The sequence below is a fragment of the Loxodonta africana genome, chromosome 7 (assembly GCF_030014295.1).
Source record: "Loxodonta africana isolate mLoxAfr1 chromosome 7, mLoxAfr1.hap2, whole genome shotgun sequence".
NCBI classification, from domain to species: domain Eukaryota; kingdom Metazoa; phylum Chordata; class Mammalia; order Proboscidea; family Elephantidae; genus Loxodonta; species Loxodonta africana.
In genome coordinates, this window is record NC_087348.1 from 9,445,781 (window position 1) to 9,465,704 (window position 19,924).

At 49.3% G+C, this 19,924-nt stretch overlaps 2 protein-coding genes across 6 annotated transcripts in view; one reads left to right on the forward strand and one right to left on the reverse strand.

Moving 5' to 3' along the window:
• Nucleotides 1–11,255, forward strand: part of SLC25A45 (solute carrier family 25 member 45) — a 22,144-nt gene extending 10,889 nt beyond the window's left edge. For 3 of the 5 annotated variants that reach the window (XM_064287803.1, XM_064287804.1, XM_010599046.3), the window contains one exon: nt 84–2,003. In XM_064287803.1, coding sequence (XP_064143873.1) covers nt 84–349 — 266 coding nt within the window. In that variant the 3' untranslated portion in view covers nt 350–2,003. The other 2 variants (XR_010322401.1, XR_010322400.1) reach the window with 2 other exon arrangements.
• A 3,164-nt stretch (nt 11,256–14,419) lies between these two features.
• On the reverse strand, nt 14,420–18,423 carry TIGD3 (tigger transposable element derived 3). Its single transcript, XM_003419591.4, has one exon. It carries the CDS (start codon nt 17,789–17,791, stop codon nt 16,376–16,378), a length of 1,416 nt encoding a protein of 471 aa, XP_003419639.1. The 5' UTR covers nt 17,792–18,423; the 3' UTR covers nt 14,420–16,375.
• Between the last annotated feature and the right edge of the window lie 1,501 nt (nt 18,424–19,924).

Below are 19,924 nucleotides of genomic sequence, written 5' to 3' on the forward strand. Positions count from 1 at the left end.
GCTGGGGCAGGATTAGACGCCTGGGGAAGACGCTGTGTTCCAGCATCCCACTCTGGCCCCCTGCCCTGGCTTCTTTTGCCCAGGTTCAGCCACTGTACTGGTGGCAGGGGGCTGCGCCGGCATCACCTCCTGGGTCACAGCCACGCCCTTGGACGTGATCAAGTGCCGTATGCAGATGGATGGGCTGAAGGGGAAGGTGTACCACGGGGTGCTGGACTGCATGGTGAGCAGCGTCCGGCAGGAAGGACCGGGAGTCTTCTTCCGGGGAATCACCATCAACAGCGCCCGCGCCTTCCCTGTGAACGCCATCACCTTCCTCAGCTATGAATATCTCCTCCGCTGGTGGTGATGAGCCTGGCCAGGCCCTGCCAGCAGCTCCGCAGCAAGCCTGCCACCCACTGTTGCTATCAGAGGCCGGGCTGAAAGCACCCAGCTTGCAATGCAGATGCCAGAGGCTCAGCCCATTGTACCATCCACCTCATCCCATCAAGGGACCTTTCACACACTGGACTGGGGCTGGGTGATGGCGGTGGGGACTGGTAGCCTGGGGCCTGGACTCACCGGAATCCAGAGCTGGTCTCAGACCCCCAGCCTTCATTCCTTTGCTTTCTGTGTCCTCCGCGAAGCAGGGACAGCAGGGTGCAAACAAATCAGCAAGTGGTGCTGGTGACCTTCTAGCCCCTGCCCCCCCATGCACAGGCCCCATTACCTCCCGCACCCTCGGACACTGAGTCCTGGGGCTTTGCCTCTTAAAGAGCTCTTTGAGCCTCCCCTCTGTGGCCCAGCACGTATCTCCCCTGTCACGTCCTCTCTACCTCTCCCGTGTTATTTTACTACCCTGTTCTACTGGCCACTAACTGGGGACCCTCTTTGGCTGTGGCAGACTCCCTTGAGTGGCCGAAGTTCAAATCCACCTGGGTCAGACCCCTGGATCGTGTGCTGGAGACATCTTGGGCCACCCAGAACCCGCCATCCCGTTCCCCCATCGTCACAGTGTAGCAGCTGGGCATGTGGCCACAGGGCAAGGCTACATTTCCCAGCCTCCTTTGCAGCTGGCCGGGGCCCTATGGTTATGTTCTCGTCAGAGAAATGTGAGCAGAGTTGCCCATCCCTTGGCTGGAAATGGTGACTCCTGGAGGATGGCGAGGGTGTGGGAGGCACCCTGATGGGAGCACAGCTCACCTACCCACCCTGAACTGTTGTGTTCTGAGGTCTCTGTTACAGCAATCCAGCCTCCACCATAACTCACACAGTGGGTGAGGGCCTGCAAGTTTCTAAGCAGTCATGCAAGCGCGGCTCATGGACTCCCAGCATCAGTACCTTCTGGGAGCTCTTAGTCCACACCCAGACCTACTGAGTCAATCTCAGAGAATGACAGCCCAAAATCTGTCTCCCAGTGACTTTTATGCACACTAAAGCTTAAGATACAGTGTTCTGCCTCAAAAACTTAAATATAGAAGTACCAGATGACCCAACAATTCCACGCTTAGGTATATACCCAGAAGAATTGAAAACAGGTATTCCAGCAGATACTTGTACACCAGAGTTCATAGCAGCACTGTTTACAAGAGCCAAAGATAGAAATAACCCAAGTTCATCAGTGGATAACTGAATAAACACAATGCGGCGTATCCGTCCATGCAATGGAATATTCAGCCATAAAAACGAATGGAGTCCGAATAACTGCTGCCATATGGATGAACCTCGAAAACGTTATGCAAAAGGCCACATATTGTATGATCCCATTTATATGAAATATCCGGAATAGGTAAATCCATAGAAACAAAGTGGCTCCGTGGTTGCCAGGGGCCGGGGTGTTACAGGGAGGGAATGGGAGTTTTACCCCTTTGTGGGGATGGGGTCTCCTCTGGGGATGATGGAAATGTTTTGGAACTAGACAGAGGTGGTGGCTGCACAACACAGGATATTAAATGCCACTGAATTGTTCACTTTAAGATGGTTAATTTTATGTGAATTTCACCTCAATTAAAATGGTGTTCTATTATTTTTAGGTGCCGTTGAGTTGGTTTCAACTCCTAATGACCCTGTGTACAACAGAACGAAACACTGCTCGGTCCTCTGCCATCCTTCCAGTCGTTGCCCTGCTTGAGCCCATTGTTGCAGCCACTGTGTCAGTCCCTCTCATGGAGGGTCTTCCTCTTTTTCGCTGACCCTCTACTTTACCAAGCATGATGTTCTTCTCCAGGGACTGAACCCTTCTGATAAGGTGTCCAAAATATGTGAGACATAGTCTAGCCATCCTTGCTTCTAAGGAGCATTCTGGTTGTACTTTCCAGACAGATTTGTTTGTTCTTTTGACAGTCCGTGGTATATTCAATATTCACCAACACCACAGTTCAAAGCCTTCTACTCTTCTTCAGTCTTCTTTATTCATCCTTCAACTTTCACATCTATATTAGATGATTGAAAACACCGTGGCTTCGGTCAGGCGCACCTTGGTCTTCAAGGTGACGTCCCTGCTTTTCAACACTTTGAAGAGGTCCTTTGCAGCAGATTTGCCCAATGCAATGCGTCATTTGATTTCTTGACTGCTGCTTCCATGGCTGTTGATTGTGGATCCAAGTAAAATGAAATCCTTGACAACTTCAATCTTTTCTCCTTTATTATGATGTTGCCCATTGGTCCAGTTGTGAGGATTTTTGTTTTCTTTATGTTGAGGTGTAATCCATACTGAAGGCTGTGATCTTTCATCTTCATCAGTACGTCCTTCAAGTCCTCTTCACTTTCAGCAAGCAAGGTTATGTCATCTGCATATTGCAGATTGTTAATGAGTCTTTCTCCAATCCTGATGCCTCATTCTTTATATAGTACAGCTTCTCAGATTATTTGCTTATCGTGTAGATGAATAAGTATGGTGAAAGGATACAACCCTGACACACAACTTTCTTGACTTTAAACCACATAGTATCCCCTTCTGTTTGAATGACTGCTCCTTGATCTACATATAGGTTCCTCACGAGCACAGATAAGTGTGCTGGAATTCCCATTCTTCCTTCACACCATCGGTTCCTGATCGTATGCTACCTCCTGAAATAGTTGAACGTCAACCAAATCTTTTTGGTACAGTGATTCTCTGTATTCCTTCTATCTGTGTATTCCTTTGATGCTTCCTGCGTCGTTTAATATTTTCCCTGTAGAGTCCTTCAGTATTGCAACTGGAAGCTTTTTTCTTCAGTTCTTTCAGCTTGAGAAATGCTGAGTGTGTTCTTCCCTTTTGGTTTTCTATCTCTAGGTCTTTGCACATGTATTGTAATACTTTGTCTTCTCAAGCTACCCTTTGAAATCTATTCAGCTCTTTTACTTCATCATTTCTTCCTTTTGCTTTAGCTACTCAACTTTCAAGAGCAACTTTCAGAGTCTCTTCTGACATCCATTTAGGTCTTTTCTTTAATAATCTCTTGCTTTCTTCATGTATGATGTCCTTGACTCATTCTGCAACTTGTCTGGTCTTTGGTCATTAGTGTTCAACGCATCAAATCTATTCCTGAGGTGATATCTAAATTCAGGTGGGATATACTCAAGGTTGACTTTGGCTCTCTTGGACTTGTTTTTTGGCCTTAGTGGTTGGTGTGTAAATTTGAGTAATAGTGTTAACTTGTCTTCCTTGTAGGTGTATGGCTATTTTCCTATCACTGACAGCATTGTACTTCAGGATAGATCTTGGAATATCCTTTTTGACGATGAACACAACGCCATTCCTTTTCAGGTTGTCATTTCCAGCACAGTAGACCGTATGATTGTCTGATTCAAAATGGCCAACACCAGTCCGTTTCGGCTCACTAATGCCTAGGATATCGATGTTTATGCGTTCCATTTCATTTTTTATGATTTCCAATTCTTCTAGATTCATACTTTGTACATACCAGGTTCTGATTATTAATGGATGTTCGCAGCTTTTTCTTCTCATTTTGAGTCGTGCCACATCAGCAGATCAAGGTCCTGAAAGTTTGACTCCATCCACGTCATAAAAGTCAACTCTACTCTGAGGAGGCAGCTCTTCCCCGGTCATCTTTTGAGTGCCTTCCAAACTGGGGGGCTCATCTTCTGGCACCATATCAGACAACATTCTGCTGTTATTCATAAGGTTTTCGCTGGCTAATGCTTTTCAGAAGTAGCCCACCGGGCCTTCTTCCTAGTCTTAGTCCAGAAGGTCAGCTGAAACTTGTCCGCCGTGGGTGACCCTACTAGTATTTGAATACTGGTGGCATAGCTTCCAGCATCACAGCAACATGCAAGCCCCCACAGTACAACAAACTGACAGACGCATGGGGGAAACAACAACAACAAAATGGTGTTCTAGGTGCTCCTAATACTGGAAACTTGCAGCTCTGGCAAGCTAGAAAGGTGAGTGCATTGGAAGTGATTGAACACTGAGTTTTACAGCACCCTCTACTCCACAGATCCAAGAAGTCTACGCCTGAGGTCTGTTCCCAGGTGACTGGAGCCTGTCACTGCCATTTCTGTGCCTCAGTTTCTTCCAAAGTTCCTTCTAATTGTACCGTCTATGAGCCCTGTCCCCAGAGCCCTGATGGTGCAGTGGTTAAGTTCTTGGCTTCTAAATGAAAGGCCAGTGATATGAACCCACCAGCCCCTATGTGGGAGAAAGATGTAGCAGTCTGCTTCAGTAAAGATTACAGCTTTGAAAACCCTATGGGGAAGTTCTACTCTGTCCTATAAGGTCACTGTGAGTTGGAATTGACTTGTCAGCTGTGGATTTGGTTTTAGTTTTTTCAAGAGCCCTGTCCAGCATCACTGCAGAGCTGTGGATTTAGGCTGGATGGAGACGACAGTGGGTTTTTTTGTTTTGGGGAGCAGCGAAGGTGCAAAAGTCATTGGAACACAGCTGGGGTTTGAAGGAAGCAAACTGTATGTGAAAGGGGAGATGGGGTAGGGAGTCAGAGCGGTCCTCTTAGTTTGCCATTTCTCACCACGTTGTTAGCTGCCTTCCAGTTGGCCCTTGACTCATGGCAACCCCAGATGTTACGGAGTAGAACTGCTCCATAGGATTTTCCTGGCTGTAATCTTTACGGAAGCAGCTTGCCAGGCCTTTCTTCTGTGGAGCCATGGGTGGGTTTGAACCTTTAGGTTAGCAGCCGATTGCAAACCATTTACATCACCTAGGCTCCTCTCACTACAATACTAGTTACCCAAGGCGTTTTTTAAAAAATCCTCTTTTTGATTTGCTTTAATGAAGTAATTTTTACTTTTGTAATTGCACCCATCATCCTATCTTTGCACTGTCTGGACATGGCTTCCGCCTTTCCCGTCTGGCTCTATTATCCAGAGGCATTTCCTATGGTGCCTGGCACTCCCTGCTCCAAAGTCTTCATTTAGAACCAAAGAAGTGGCAGGACTCCTGCCGGGCCTCAGAGTTCTCCCTGCTAAACAAGGACAAGGGCTAAGTGATTAGAAGAAATCTCGCCCCTCTCACAGGGGCCCAGGGAGGAGATGACACTCCTGGAAAGGAGAGCAGGAAGATAAAGAGCAGGCATTTATTTCCAAAACTTTCTCATCTCCACAAACAGGAATTCTGTACCCATTAAGCACTCACTCCCTATGCTCCCTCCCTCAGTTGCTGTCCAGTCGAGTTGCAGACTCATAGCGAAGCTATAGGACCGAGTAGAACAGCCCCATAGGGCTTCCGAGGAGCAGCTGGTAGATTCGAACTGCTGGCCTTTTGGTTAGTAGCTGAACTCTTAACCACTGTGCCACCATGGCTCCCCAGCCCCTGGTACGCATTAATCTATTTTCTGTCACTACGCATTTGCTGATTTTATTATTCTGAATATGAAACACTGATATGTTTCATATAAGTGGAATCATATAATAGTTGTCCTTCAGTGTCTGGCTGATTTCACTAGGTGTTTCCAAATCAGCAGGGTCTGATAATAAATAACTAAATAATATGCATGTTAAATTCGTTAAGGAATTAACAGATGTTATTAGAGGCCACCATTATTCTGAGAACTCTTAGAGGGAATCCCTGTAGTCTGGGCAATGGTAAACAAACTACTCTGAGGTAAAAAAAAAAAAAAAGTGGGAGTGAGGTGGTGTGTGAGGGTCACATGGAAAGAGCTTATAAGTTGGGCAGACGTGAAAGTGTCTCATTGGATCTGTGTTGTCAAATACGATGCTGATTCTTAGCACAGTGACCACAGGAGAAGAAACCACAGGAGACTAAGGTGTTTACCAATGCTAACGTTACACATGACGCAGTCTTGGGGTGGCTTTTGGCTTAAATCACTTTTGCAGAGCTCACTAAACAATGGGACCGAGAGGATTCACTCTGTGAATGCAACTGAACTGGGGTCTCCAGCCTGCCACCCTCCTGAGCTCCAGGCCCACAGTGCCAACCATTGTGGCTGCTTGGGTGTCCTAGAGGCACCTCCCCTTTCCTCCCAACCTGCTCCTGCTGCCATTGGCTTAGGCCAGACGCTACAGAGCAGCTGTCACTCCCCCTCCCCCCACATCCAAGGAATCCCTCACTCCTGTTAACTTGGCTTCTAAGGGTTTCCTAGGACCCACTTCCTTTTTTCCAGTCCTATTATTGCCACCTCCCTAGTCCTGTCCTGAATCTGGGCTATTCAAATAAGTTTTTGAAATGCACTTCTGATGAAGTCACCCCAATCCTTTCATTTAACCCCCCCAGATAACCTCCTATTACTCTGAGGAATCAGGGCAAGCTCCTCTCCACGTCTTCAAGTCTCTCAGAAGTTCACCTCCTGTTAGTTCCTTAAACATACCCGGCTTCCCCTGCCACAGGACATTTGCACATACTGTTCTCTTGTCTATGTGCCCCCGCCTCGTTCTTCAGCTCTCAGTTCGGCATCACTTCCTTAGCAAAATCTCCATCAATCTCTCTGTGTGGGTCAGGTTCTTTTGGTTTATGCCTGTGGTTCAGAATTACCCGGAGGGTTTGTTGACACACAGATTGCTGGGCCCCACCCTTACGTTTTTGCTTCAGTTGGTCTGGGGGTGGGAGTCCAATAATTTGCCTTCCAAATGCTGCTGCTCCTGGTGTAGCCACACCTTGAGAACCACTAGCTTGTGGTTTCCTGGTATTTCCCTGGCTCAGTCTGTAATCACACACTGTCATCTGTGTGATTCTGATTATATGTGTCTCCCCTCCAGGCTGTGAACTCCATGAGGCAGGGAACATGCCTGTGTTTTCTCATCATCATGGTTACTGAGCGTTGTGATCGAAGATTCTGTGGAAGAATTCTGATGGAGGGGGAGGAGAATACAGAACAGAATTTCACATTCTCATGGAATCCAGACTTTCTGGAGCCATGGAGGCTGGATGAATCCTCAGAACTATTGCCCGGAGATAATCCCTAAGTCTTAAACCAAAAACATCCCTAAGTCTTCTTAAAGCCAAATACTACCCAGAACAACTACGTCTTACCCAGTTACTACCACCAACTGCCTTGACAGGGATCACAATAGAGGGTCCTGGACAGAAGAAAAATCTAGAACAAAAATCAAATTCACACACAGAAAAGACCAGGCTTGGTGGTCTGACAGAGATTGGAGAAAGCCCAAGAGTACAGCCCCTGGGCACCATTTTAACTCAGTATTGAAGTCATTCACTTTGGCTGAGGTTCACCCTTCGGCCAAAGATTAGACACATCTGTAGGGCCGACAATAACACATGAAGAATGTGCTTCATAGGTCAATCATTTATACGAGACTAATGGGTACACCTGCCCAAAAGCAAGGACAGAAGGCAGGAAGAGACTGGAAAACTGGTTGAATACAAACAGGAAACCCTGGGTGGAGAGGGGAAAGCGTTGACACGTCATGGGGTTGGCAACCAATGTCACAAAACAATTTGTGTATTAACTGTTTTATGAGAAACTATTGCTCTATAAACTTTCACCTAAAGCACAATTTAAAAAAAAACAAAAGCTAGACAATAGTTTAGCTTAACTAGTAAATGTCTGCCTTGAGCATTGTGCTCTCTTAAGATCTGTCTATATGGGATCGAACTGACAACAGCAAATTTAAAGATTAGATAGGAACCTTGGGGGCAGTGAGTTTATGTTAACGTGCGAAGAACAACTCAGAAAAGGGAGGTGAGAATGGTTGCACAGCATGGAAAATGTAATTAATGTCGTTGAGTTGTACGTGTAGAAACTTGAATTGGTATATGTTTTTGCTGTCTGTCACGGGTTGAACCGTGTCCCCTAAAAATATGTGCCAACTTGGTTAGGCCATGATTCCCAGTATTGTGTGATTGTCCACCATTTTGTCATTTGATGAGATTTTCCTGTGTGTTGTAAATCCTATCACTGATCTTAATGGATTAGTGGCAGTTATGTTGATGAGATCCACAAATTAAGATAGTGTCTTGAGCCAATCTCTTTCGAGATATAAAAGAGACAAGCAAGCAGAGAGACACGGGGACCTTATATCACCAAAAAGCAAGAGCCAGGAGGATAGCACGTCCTTCGAAACTGAGGTCCCTGTGCTGAGAAGCTCCTAGTCCAGGGAAGATCGATGACAAAGACCTTCCTACAGAGCCAACAGAGAAAGCCTTCCCCTGGAGCTGATGCCCTGAATTTGGACTTCTCACCTACTAAAACTCTAAAAAACCCAAACCCACTGCTGTCGTGTCGATTCCCACTCGTAGCGACCCTCGAGGACAGAGTAGAACTGCCCCATAGAGTTTCCAAGGTGTGCCTGGCGGATTCAAACTGCGGACCTCTTGGTTAGCAGCTGTAGCACTTGACCACTACGCCACCAGGGTTTCCTCTCACCTACTAGACTGTGAGAAAATAAATTTCTCTTTATTAAAGCCATCCACTTGTGGTATTTCTGTTATAGCCCACTAGATGACTAAGACAGCTGCTAACCACCCAAAAGGTTGCCGGATTGAGCCCACCAGCGGCTCTGTGGGACAAAGATGTGGCACTCTGCTTCCATAAAGATCTGTGGGCTCGGAAACCCTATGGGCAGTTCTACTCTGTCCTATAGGGTCACTGTGAACCAGCATCGACTCCTTGGCACTGAATTTGGTCTTGGGTTTTGAGTCTTTTCTGTAAACCATGGACTTGCCTACTACTATACTACTGTTTAGGTTCAGGACACTTTCCTGTGAGAAATTAATTTATCATGTTAGTATCACCCCCTAGGGCCCGGTAGGAATAACTACAAATTTTTAGACGGATGCATGTCCCAATCCAGGATCTTCAAGATTTTTCACAGACTAATTAAGTACAGCCAATAAAAAAATTCCCACAGTTAAAAAATTAACAAACACACGGGAAAACAAGACACCATGAATCAAAGCATCAGGAGGAACAAAAACAACAGATTTAGCCCTTCAAGCATTTCAGATATTAGATTTTTGAGACACAGAATGTAAGATAACCATGCACGAAGTGTTCAAAGATATAAAAGAATTAAAAAAGAAGAAACAAGAGGCTATAAAAATGCTTAGGGATATTTGAAAAAGAACCTGGAAGAACTTTCATGGCTGAAGAAAACTGGAAGATAGATGAGAAGAAATCACTTTCTGATTTGGGGCTCTGCATCCAGTTCACCATCTTCTCAAGGTGAGAAGCATAGCATTTAAAATAGTGAGCTACTGGCTCACAAGTAGTAAATATAGTTTGTTTAATCCTCACAACTGACCTGTATTAAAAGTGACTGCCTGCTTCTTCCTCTAGTGTGTGAGCACCTTAGGGACAGAGACCAGGTCTTTTTCTTTGGTTCGTTGGAGCCTTGTGTGCCTTCTGAACATAGACGGTGTAGTGGGTTGAAGAGTCTCCTCAAAATTCATGTCCACCACTTGAGACTGTGTTGGCATCTCCTGTCTGGAGGGGGGATGGGAGAATAGAGTGAGTTGGAAGCTGGCAAAATTGTCACGAAAGGAGAGACTGGAAGGGCTGACTCATTACGGGGAAAGCAAGTGGGAGTACGGAGTAAGGTGTATATAAACTTATATGTGACAGTCTGACTTGATTTGTAAACATTCACTTGAAGCTCAATAAAAGTTAATAAAAAAAATTCATGTCCACTCAGAACCTCAGAATGTGCCCTCATTTGGACTTGGCTAAGTTGGACATCAGTAAGATGAGGTCATGATGGATTAGGGTGGGCCCTAAATGCAATGACTGGTATCCTTGTAGGAGGAGGAGACAAAAGAGAGAGATACAGAGAAGAAGGCCACGTGAAGACAGGCAGATATGGGAGTGATGCAGCTACAAGGCAAGGAACGCCAAGGATTGCTGGGAGTCACCGAAGCTAGAAAGGCGAGGAAGGACTCTCCCCTAGAGCCTTCAGAGGGAGCATGGCCCTGCCAACACCTTGGTTTCAGACTTCTAGCCTCTGGAACTGGGAGAGAATAAATGTCTGTTGTTTTAAGCCACCAAGTTTGGTACTTTGTTCTTAGCCCTAGAACACTAATACAGGGGGTGTTTGTTATAGGTTTGTAAATACACTGAAATTATACATATAATGTTTTTGTTTTCCCCTTACTTTTCATGTGACAACACCTGCAAATTGGACAGGACCCCTTGACCTTGATAAAAATGAGGTTGTTGGAAATGGTAGTGTCACCTCTGTTTCCGCTTTCCTTCAGACATTACGCCTGTCCTTTAGGAAGTCCTGCTGCCTGCAGTTGCCTCCTAACTTACTTGGTCTTCCTGCTTGGACTTTTACTGCCCACCTCCCCATCCGTTCTTCACACAGCAACCAGAGTTACATTTTAAGAAACTTAAAAGAGATTATGCCCTTCCTTTGTCTAACCCCCCAACCAAAAAAAAAAAAATTTCCTATTGCATTTAGGATGAAATTTAAACACTGTCTGGCTCATAGGCCCCTGCCCTCCTTTCTGGCCTCTTCCCCTACTCAGGCCTCTCTCATTGTCTTCCAGCCGCAGGGACTGTTTTCTGTTTCTTAACCTTGTTGAGGAGCTGTTTCTTACCTTAGGTGTTTGCACCTACTTTCCCTCTGTGGAAGCCCTGTTGGCATAAGTGGTTAAGTGCTACGGCTGCTAACCAAAAAGTTGGCGGTTTGAGTCTACCGGGTGCTCCTTGGAAACTCTATGGGGCCGTTCTACTCTGTCCTATAGGGTAGCTATGAGTTGGAATTGAAGGGACGCCCACGGAGAATACTCTTCCTTCAGAAGCATGACTGTTTCCTTCTTAGCATTCATGACTCAACTCAAACTCCATCTCCCTGATGCTCCCTATGACGTCACTATTTTCATCTTGGTACTTAACACCGAGGCTGTGGTGGTTCAGTGGTACAATTCTTCCCTCCACATGGGCAACCTGGGTTTCATTCCTGGCCAGCGCACCTCCCTCGCGCAGCCCCCACCTGTCTGTCGGTGGAGGCTTGCATGGTGCTGTGATGTTGAGTGGTTCTCAGTGGCGCTTCTAGACTAAGACATACTAGAAAGAAAGGCCTGGCAATCTACTTCCAAAAACCATCCAATGAAATCCTATGGATCTCAATGGTTTAGAGAGGTATGGGAGGTAGGAGGGGGCACTTACTCCCAGCTGCAAGTCCAAGGGGTCGCCAGTGGTGTCACTAGGGGGTGTGGATCATACTGTGTGACACTGTCAGAGGGGGCGACACCATACGGTCCAGAAATACGTCCAAGACCAAACTATGCAGGACTTGAGCTGCTTCAGAAAGCTCACGCCTGCTTCAGCCATGTTTCCATGCTGCTCTCTGCTGCCATGGCACTTGTCTGCCGGGGTGACTCACGGACCTAAAGTGCCACTCATGCCGCTGCCTCCACAGCCCGGGCACATATACTAGCCTGCCCACCCACCGCCCAAAAGGTGGCAGGCAGCAGGGTAATCACGTGCAGGCCAGGGGCGAGCTGGGCTTCGCCTTTTTGTCACCGCCATCTATTCACCTGGAAATTTGGGGGGGGGCGGTGTGCGGTGTGCAACTTAACGATTGTCCCTGGGTGCTCAAACTGACGGGGAGGGGCACAATTTAGAAATTGCCCCTGGGTGCTATATCCCTGTAATAGTTCGAATGACGATTCAATCTGCAACCGACCATGGGGATCACACAGGACCAGGCATTGTTTTCTTCCGTTGTGCATGGGGTTGTCATGAATCGGGGCCAACGTGACAGCAGCTAACAACAACAGCTTATCACTATCTTAAATTACCACGTTATTTACTTGTCCATCCTTTATCTTTCGAGAAATCATCTTAAAACCGAAAAATAGTTTAGCTTAACTAGTTAAAAAGGTCAGCCTTGAGCACTATTTTTTTTTTTTCATTTTATTGTGCTTTAGGTGAAGATTTATAGAGCAAGTTAGTTTCTCGTTAAACAAATAACACACATACTGTTTTGTGACATTGGTTGCCAACCCGCTACGTGTCAACACTCTCCCCTTTTCCACCTTGGTTCCCCGTTTCCATTCGTCCAGCTTTCCTGTCCCCTCCTGCCTTCTCCTCCTTGTCCCTGGGCTGGTGTGCCCATTTAGTCTCATGTACATAAAAAAAAAAAAAAAAAAATTTTTTTTTTTTTTTTACATGGCTGAGCTACGTGTATTATTGTTTGTTTTATGGGCCTGTCTAATCTTTGGCTGAAGGGTGAGCCTCAGGAGTGACTTCAGTACTGAGTTAAAAGCATGTCCAGGGGCCACACTTTTGAGATTTTTCCAATCTCTGTCAGACCAATAAGTCTGGTCTTTTTTTGTGAGTTTGAATTTTGTTCTACATTTTTCTCCAGCTCTCTCTCGGGGACCCTCTGTTGTGATCCCTGTCAGAGCACTCAGTGGTGATAGCCGGGCACCATCCAGTTATGCTGGACTCAGTCTGGTGAAGGCTGTGGTAGTTGTGGTCCCTTAGTCATTTGGACTCATCTTTCCCTTGTGTCTTTGGTTAGCATTATGCTTTTCTAAGAACTATCTATATGGGATCAAATTGACAACAGCAACTTGAAAGACTAGACAGGAACCATAGGGGGCAGTGAATTTATATTAATGAAGGAGGAACAAGTCAGAAAAGGAGGGTGAGAATGGTTGCACAACTTGAAGAATGTAATCAATGTCATTGAATTGTACATGTAGAAACTGTTGAATTGGTGTAAGTTTTTCTGTGTATATTCTCAACAACAACAACAAAATAAGTAAAGTTTAGGAAAAAAAAAAGCTCTGGGCATTATTCTGCGTGAAATAAGACAATCACAAAGATTATAAGAACAAATATTGTATGAGCTCTCTTATATAAAATGGCAAGAACAGACAATGTATAGAGAGAGACCCAAGTTTATTAGTGGTTACCAAGGGCAGGAGGGAGGGGGAAAGGGAGGGTTGTTGCTTATGGAGTCCTGCGTTTTGACTTCCGGGGATGGAAGATTTGCATTGATTAAGAGTAGGGTTGCATTGATTAAGAGTAGCTAATTAATGTAATTACTGTCAATAAGTTGTACACCTGTAATAAGTTGAATTGGCAAAAGTTGTGTGATATATTTACAACAATGACAGAAAAAGAAGAGTAGCTGCTGAAGCTGCTTATATAAAACCAAACACTTCATGGGATTTGGTTTCTTGGTTTGGAGGTTTAGGGTCATGGTTTTGTGGGACATCCCAGTTAATTGGCCTAGTAATGTGTTTAGTGCTTCTGTTCTACCTCCTAGCTCATTGTGTGGTGCCTGGGGTCTTAAAAGCTTGCAAAGGCCATCCAAGGCACCACAGATGGTCTCTATTCACCTGGAGCAACAGAGGAAAACAGTCAGGAGTAGGAAGAAATGGAATGCGAGGCTAGTTGCCTCCATGAACAACTGCCTCCTTTGCCATGAGGCTTCCGTTACTAAACATTTTGATCAAAAATTCCAGAGAAGAATCCTAATCAAAAGGGGGAAAATGCAGAAGAGACTTTTAAATTTTCATGGACTCCAGACTTTCTGGAGCCATAGAGGCTAGATAAACCCCTGCAACTATTGCCCTGAGATCATCTTTAAACCTTAAACCAAAAATATCCCCTGAAGTCTTCTTAAAACCAAATAATAGTTTAGCTTAACTAGTAAAAAAAGGTCTGCCTTGAGCATTATGTTCTTTTAAGATCTATCTTTATGAGATCAGATTGACAACAGCAACTTGAAAGATCAAATAGGAACCTTAGGGGGCAGTGAGTTCGTGTTAATGGTGGAGGAACAACTCAGAAAAGGAGGGTAGGAGTGGTTGTATAATTTGAAGACTATAATCAACGTCACTAATTTGTACACGTAGAAACTGCTAAATTGGTGTAAGTTTTGCTGTGTATATTCTCAACAACAAAATAAATCATTCAAAACGACAACAACAAAAGCTCTGGGAAGGCATCAACAATAAGCCGCTGTTACATTACGCTACTCTAACAGAAATATGACATCTAAGAGCAGAGAAGTAATCCGCCTGCTCTTTGTTGCTTTGGTCAGGCCTTCAGAGCTGGTGTAACTTTGGTTTTGACATTTTTAAAGAGAGACGTCAGAGCTGGAACGATGTCAGAAAAGAGAAATTTAAATGAATAGAGTAGGAAGAACAGAGTCTGGGAGGAAGAGCTAAAGGATTTGAGGTCTTGGGCTAGAAGACGAAGACCAGCAGGAGGCCTCATAACTGTTTAGCAGTGAGCTGCCAGGTGTTGAGGTGGTCAATTAGGACAAGGAGCCACACTGAAAGTAACAATCCAGTCTTTATTCACTTACTGCCACAGTGTGAGAGGCGAAAAGAGGCGCCAACTCCTCAGGAAGGACACTGGGCGAGGGTCAGATGACATGCAGCACAGCCTAGGAGCCTGACCAAAAGCTCCTGCCTCTTTAGACACCCCTGGGCCAGGAGGAAAGATGGCGGGAGGGCTAGAACCAGGAAAGTACCGAGTCAAGATGAAGAGAAGTGTCTCAGCCAAGGCCCGTAAGGAGGGCTCTGAATGGAGGCACCAGGCTAGGAGTGCAATGTGCGTATGAGCGTGGTGGGGGTGAGGGGCACCGAGTCCCTGACTGCAACTCCGCTGAAAACTGCAACCTACTGGCTGGGCACCAAGGCTGGGTTGGGGAGGGCAGCTTCCAGTATGGGGCCTGCCAGGCAAAGCCTTGTAATTGCCTGTGGCCAGGCCTGAAAGATCACACATTGGATTACGGCCTGGAGCTGGACTCCTCGCCAGCCAGAATCTGTGTCTGAGGCCCATGTCCTTCCAGGTGACAGTTCCCTCCCCACCCTGCTCCCACCATCTGGCTCAGGCTTTACCACCTCTTACCTGGACCAGTGTCAGAGTCTCTGCCTCCAGGCCTCACATCTCTGACCCCCGGCACTATCTGCGTTACCATTCAACTCCAGGAAATAGTTGTCCCTGCACTAAGCTTGGTGGGCTACAGGCTCTTCCCCTTGTCGCCCACTCTGCTCCTTCACCCCAGTCACCTCTGCTCCCTTGGTGCGGAGCACCCTTCACACCCCTTCTCTGTCTGTCCTCACAGCTGTAGCTCAAAGGGCTCCTGCGTGAGGCTCCCCAGGCTTGATGGGGTCACAGCACCTTGCAATGCCTTTACCACAGCCCTGAATCACGCTCCACTGTCACCGACTGCGAGTCCTGACTGGCAGAAATGCCAGCTTGGCCTTTGCTGAAGAGACAGTGTGAAGTGAACAAATGAATGAAGAGGATGAATGAATGACTTTTCCAGGTTCTGGCTCCTTCTGCTGTTCTGACATGTCCCTGGCCTGCCACCCCTCCTTCCTCAGATACCACCCCCACCACCGAAGTCCAAGAGTGAAATTATCAAGGCAGCGGAATGCCCTCGACAATACCCCAAGGTCTGTCTGTCCTTAAGCTTCACTTCTCACTAGGGGCCGAGGAGGAGTCCCCGTTCCCTGAGAGCCCCTCCTTCTGGAATTTGACGAGGAGAACCCCTGCTGGTCACCCAGCACTGCAGCAGCTGTCAGCAACCGACTTTTAAAATCTGAGTCGACTGGTTTCACCCTTCTTCCATGGAAATGCATCCTGGCCTCTTCTCTCATTAAAAAACTTTTATTTCCAGAAGCGGAACTGTTTTTTAACACAGAGTTCAAGGGATCGGTCTGACTGTAAAGCCCAGATTCCGCCTTTTCAAGTCCCAGCCTCCCTGGACTCTCGTTCTCTCAGGCTCTAGAACTTTCCAGCAGGGTTTAGACACTACAGAGCCTAGATTCACTACCCTAACAGCCTGTTTTTAGACTCCCCTTTCTCAGAGTCTGAACGGCTTTCATCTAGAGCTTAGACTTGATATCCCAACTTCTCTTCCTTCTACTCTTTTCAAAAAATCTGCTTTTTCCATGGGAAAGGGACCAGCCCCGTCTGCTTCCAGGAGAACGGGGGCGTTTCCATGGGAAACAGGAGAGGAGGGAACACGGCGAACAGCCAAGTGGACTTCACAGGCAGCAGAGCCGTTCTACCTCCTCCTCGCAGTCGTAGAATTTCTCGAAGAGCTCTGAGGAGGTGCTGTTGCACTCAAGCCATCTCCTCAACGTGCCCAGGGCGCGGAGGGCATCGGCCTTGGTGGGCAGGGGCTCCAAGCCGCCCTCTCGGCGCCCTCCTGCATCCTCAGTGCTTGTCTCCTCTTTGCACAGTCCAGGGCCTGGCTCCTCGCCCTCCAGGTCCACGAAGCGGGAAAACTCCTCCAGGCTTAGCCCGCTGGGGACTGGCGCCACTGCAGGGGCTCTGTCTGGGGACAGCAGTGTTTTGCCTGGGGCCAGCCCTTCCTGAACGAAGCTGGTGAGAATGAGCTGAGGAGATACCTTGGCCCAAGCCGCTGCGGCCAGGTGCAGAGCGTCCAGCACTGTGATGCCCACCCCGGCCTCAGCCAGAGAGGTGCCATCCTTCTCACTTTGAACCGCAGCTAGCTTGCCCAACAGCCGGCGTCGGTAATGGGCCTTAAAGGCCCGCACCACAGAGCTGGGCAGGGAAGGAGGGGTGCTGGTGGTGGCCAGAGGTAAGAGGCGCACGTGGCAGAGCCCGGGCAAGCCTGCCCACTCCTCTACCACACGCGCGGCTAGCAGCAAGGCTACCTGGCGGCCCTGACGCCCCATGTCCCGGTCAAACTGTGCCAACCACTCCGTCCAGGGGATGCCCAGCTCGGGGTGGTAGGAGGCAGGCAGGGCCTCACTGCTGACCCCAAAGAAGCATCTCGGGGAGGCCTGGTGCCCCCCCACCAGTACCCGACGCTTCTCCGTGCCCCTGCTGTTGGCACAGAGCAGCACCCGAACTTGATCACATGCACCCACTCTACCAGGCACTGCCCGATAGAGCAAGGGCACCTCAGCACAGCCAAAAACGTCCTCTGGGGAGAAGTCTTTCAGGGAAAGAGGGGGCTGGGACTGGGGCGGGAGCACTAGAGGGGGTGGCTCTGTGGAAAACGGAGGTGAGAGGATGTGGCGGGCCCCAAAGCCGACATTATTTCGGCGTTTCCAGCGGACCAGCCAGCCGATGCTGGGCACGAAGTCTTGGCCCATGAGGTCAGCCAGCTCCTTGGCTTTGTGGAGCAGCATGGGCCCCGTCACGTCCCAGGTCTTGGCCCGGGCGATGTGGTACCAGCAGAGCAGGGCCTCGTCGATGCTACTGTACTTGGACTCTCGCTTGCGCTTCCGCTCCCGGTTAGCAGTGCCGCTGCACCAGTCGGCCAGCAGCTTCTCCTTATTCTTGCAGATACGTGAGATCTGGGGCTGGGACACCTGGAAGCGCCGGGCCACTTCTGACTGGGACATCTTGGACTCATCCAGGAGTTCCAGCACCTGGATCTTCTCAGCCAGGGACAGGGCGTGCAGCTTCTTCTTGCTGCTTAGCTCCATGGCTTCTCGACTGCCCCTGTGGAGGAGGAAGTGATCAGAGGGGTCCGGAGGCTGAGGCCAGGAGATGGGAGCGGGGCGCAGTCAGGAGAGGGTGATGAGGTTGGGGGCTGGGCTGGTGAGGGCATCAGAGAAGACTGGACCGCGGGGGGTGGAAGAGGCTCACAGTGGATAGAGGTGAGGAGGCTGGGCCAAGCGAGGAGTGGGCTGGGCACTGGCCCCAGGCGATGGCACAGCAGAGCTGGGAGGTGTCTGGTCAGAGGGAGGCGGCCTGGCCTGCCGTTTGGCATCACTAGGGGAGAAGGATGAATAGAGCCTGGGGCCAGCTGCGGCGACAACAAAGGAGCATGGCTGGGGGAGGACCTGGGGCTGGGGGTGAGTGGGCAGGTGTAGGGGACCATCACAGCTGGGAAGAAGGGGCAGTGACAGCCTGAGCTGGATTTCTGGATGAACATGGGTCTGTATGTGTGAAGAGAGTTGAGGTGACAGGTGCACAGGCGACAAAGGGGGACGGACGGCTGGGGGCTGAAGGAGTAAGTCGAATTTGGTGCTGGGTCCTGGGGGTAAGGGCCGATGTAGAGAGCAAGTGGGAGCCAGGGCCGAGGAGGCAGGTGCACAGGCGACAAAGGGCGAGGGGCGAGGAGGCCGCGGGCAGCAGAGGGCGTGCGTCCCTGCACCGAGGGAGGTGGTCGGGGAGGGGTCCAGGCGCGGGACGCAGGCAGGCCGGGGGCCCGGGCCGCGCCGAGGCCGGCCTCTCCCAGCGCGGCGCCGAGGCCGTCGGCGGGGCGGACCCGGGCGCCCGCCGCCCCCCGCCCGGCCTCCCGCTCCGCACCCACCTCAGGCGCTCTTCCCGCCGGTTCCCGCCCCTGCCCCTGCTCCCGAGCCCCTGCCCCGGCGGCGGCGGGCGCGCAGGGGAGGGCCGCGCGGGCGAGGGTTGTGCGGGCGGCGGGCACGCGCACACACGGCCCCGCGCGCGCCGCCCGAGCCGGGCTCTCTCCGGGCTGCAGAGCCGGCGGTGCGGCCCCTCGGCGCCCGCCGCCGCAGCCCCGCCCCGGCCCGACCAGATTGGCCCTCAGTGCGCCCCGTCCCGCCCCTGCCTGGCTCTCATTGGGCTTGGAGGAACGGCGGCTGGCCGGGTTCCCCGGGGGCGGGGCTCCGGAGCGGGGCGGGAGGCGGAGCCAGGACCCGGCAGGAGTCCACGAGCTCCGTCTGCCGCCGCTTGGGCCTGACGAGCCCTTGGGCGGCGTGGAGGTTGGAGGGTACCCTGGGTGTCCCCAGGCTTTCCTGGCCGTGACTCTCGGCAGCCTCCACTTCCTCAGCCCTAAAACAGGGCTAATACCTCTCAGGGTGATTTTGAGGGAACGATGGAAGGAGAAAATGGATGCGAGCTTGAAACCGCACAAAAGCGGGTTACCATGGACAGCGCTGGCCTTGCCACCTATCAGTCCGTCTAGTTCTAGGACTAATTTCTGTTGGTTTTGGCACCTGTTGGCAAGATTCAAACTCTTTAAACAGGGCTTCGAGCCGGCTGGTCCCAGTTCAGTCATGGTCGAGGAAGCGACACCGGTACAGACCCGAATTTTTTTTTTTTTTAATTTGGTTGAACTGGAACCATAGCCAGAACGGGAAAAATTATCGGTGGAAGCCCTGTTAGAAACTTAATCTCCTTCTTAGAGAACAAGGGCAGCAGTACACGTTGCATAGCAACCAAGTCTCTTGCCCTTCGGATTTGCTCAGAGTCGCCTCCCTCAAAGATGGCAGCTAACCAAGCTGCTTTGAATGTGTATCCTTCTCCTCAGTCCTGGCAATAACCCAATATCACGCATCAGGCTCCTGAAAGGGCTCACTATCTCTCTTCCGAGTAACATTCCAGGGCTTAGACTCAATTTTTCTCACCTGGTTATGGTTCCAGGTCACTCACAATTAAAAAATTCAGATCTGTTTCAGTTTTGCTTCATTGGCCATGGCCAAACTAGTTCAAACCGGTTCGAAGCCCTGCTCCTAAACCCAAGATCTAGTATTATTCCCTTCCTTGCTAACCTTTAGCCCTGATTGTGAGGATGGTGCTTCTTTGAAATTAACGTAGACACCTTAACTGGCAGACCAAGGCTCCCCCCTCCCAAGATGACTTCAGCC

Coding starts and splice junctions, on each gene's coding strand:
- TIGD3 (XM_003419591.4), bottom strand. CDS start 17,791: ATGGAGCTAAGCAGCAAGAAGAAGCTGCACGCCCTGTCCCTGGCTGAG.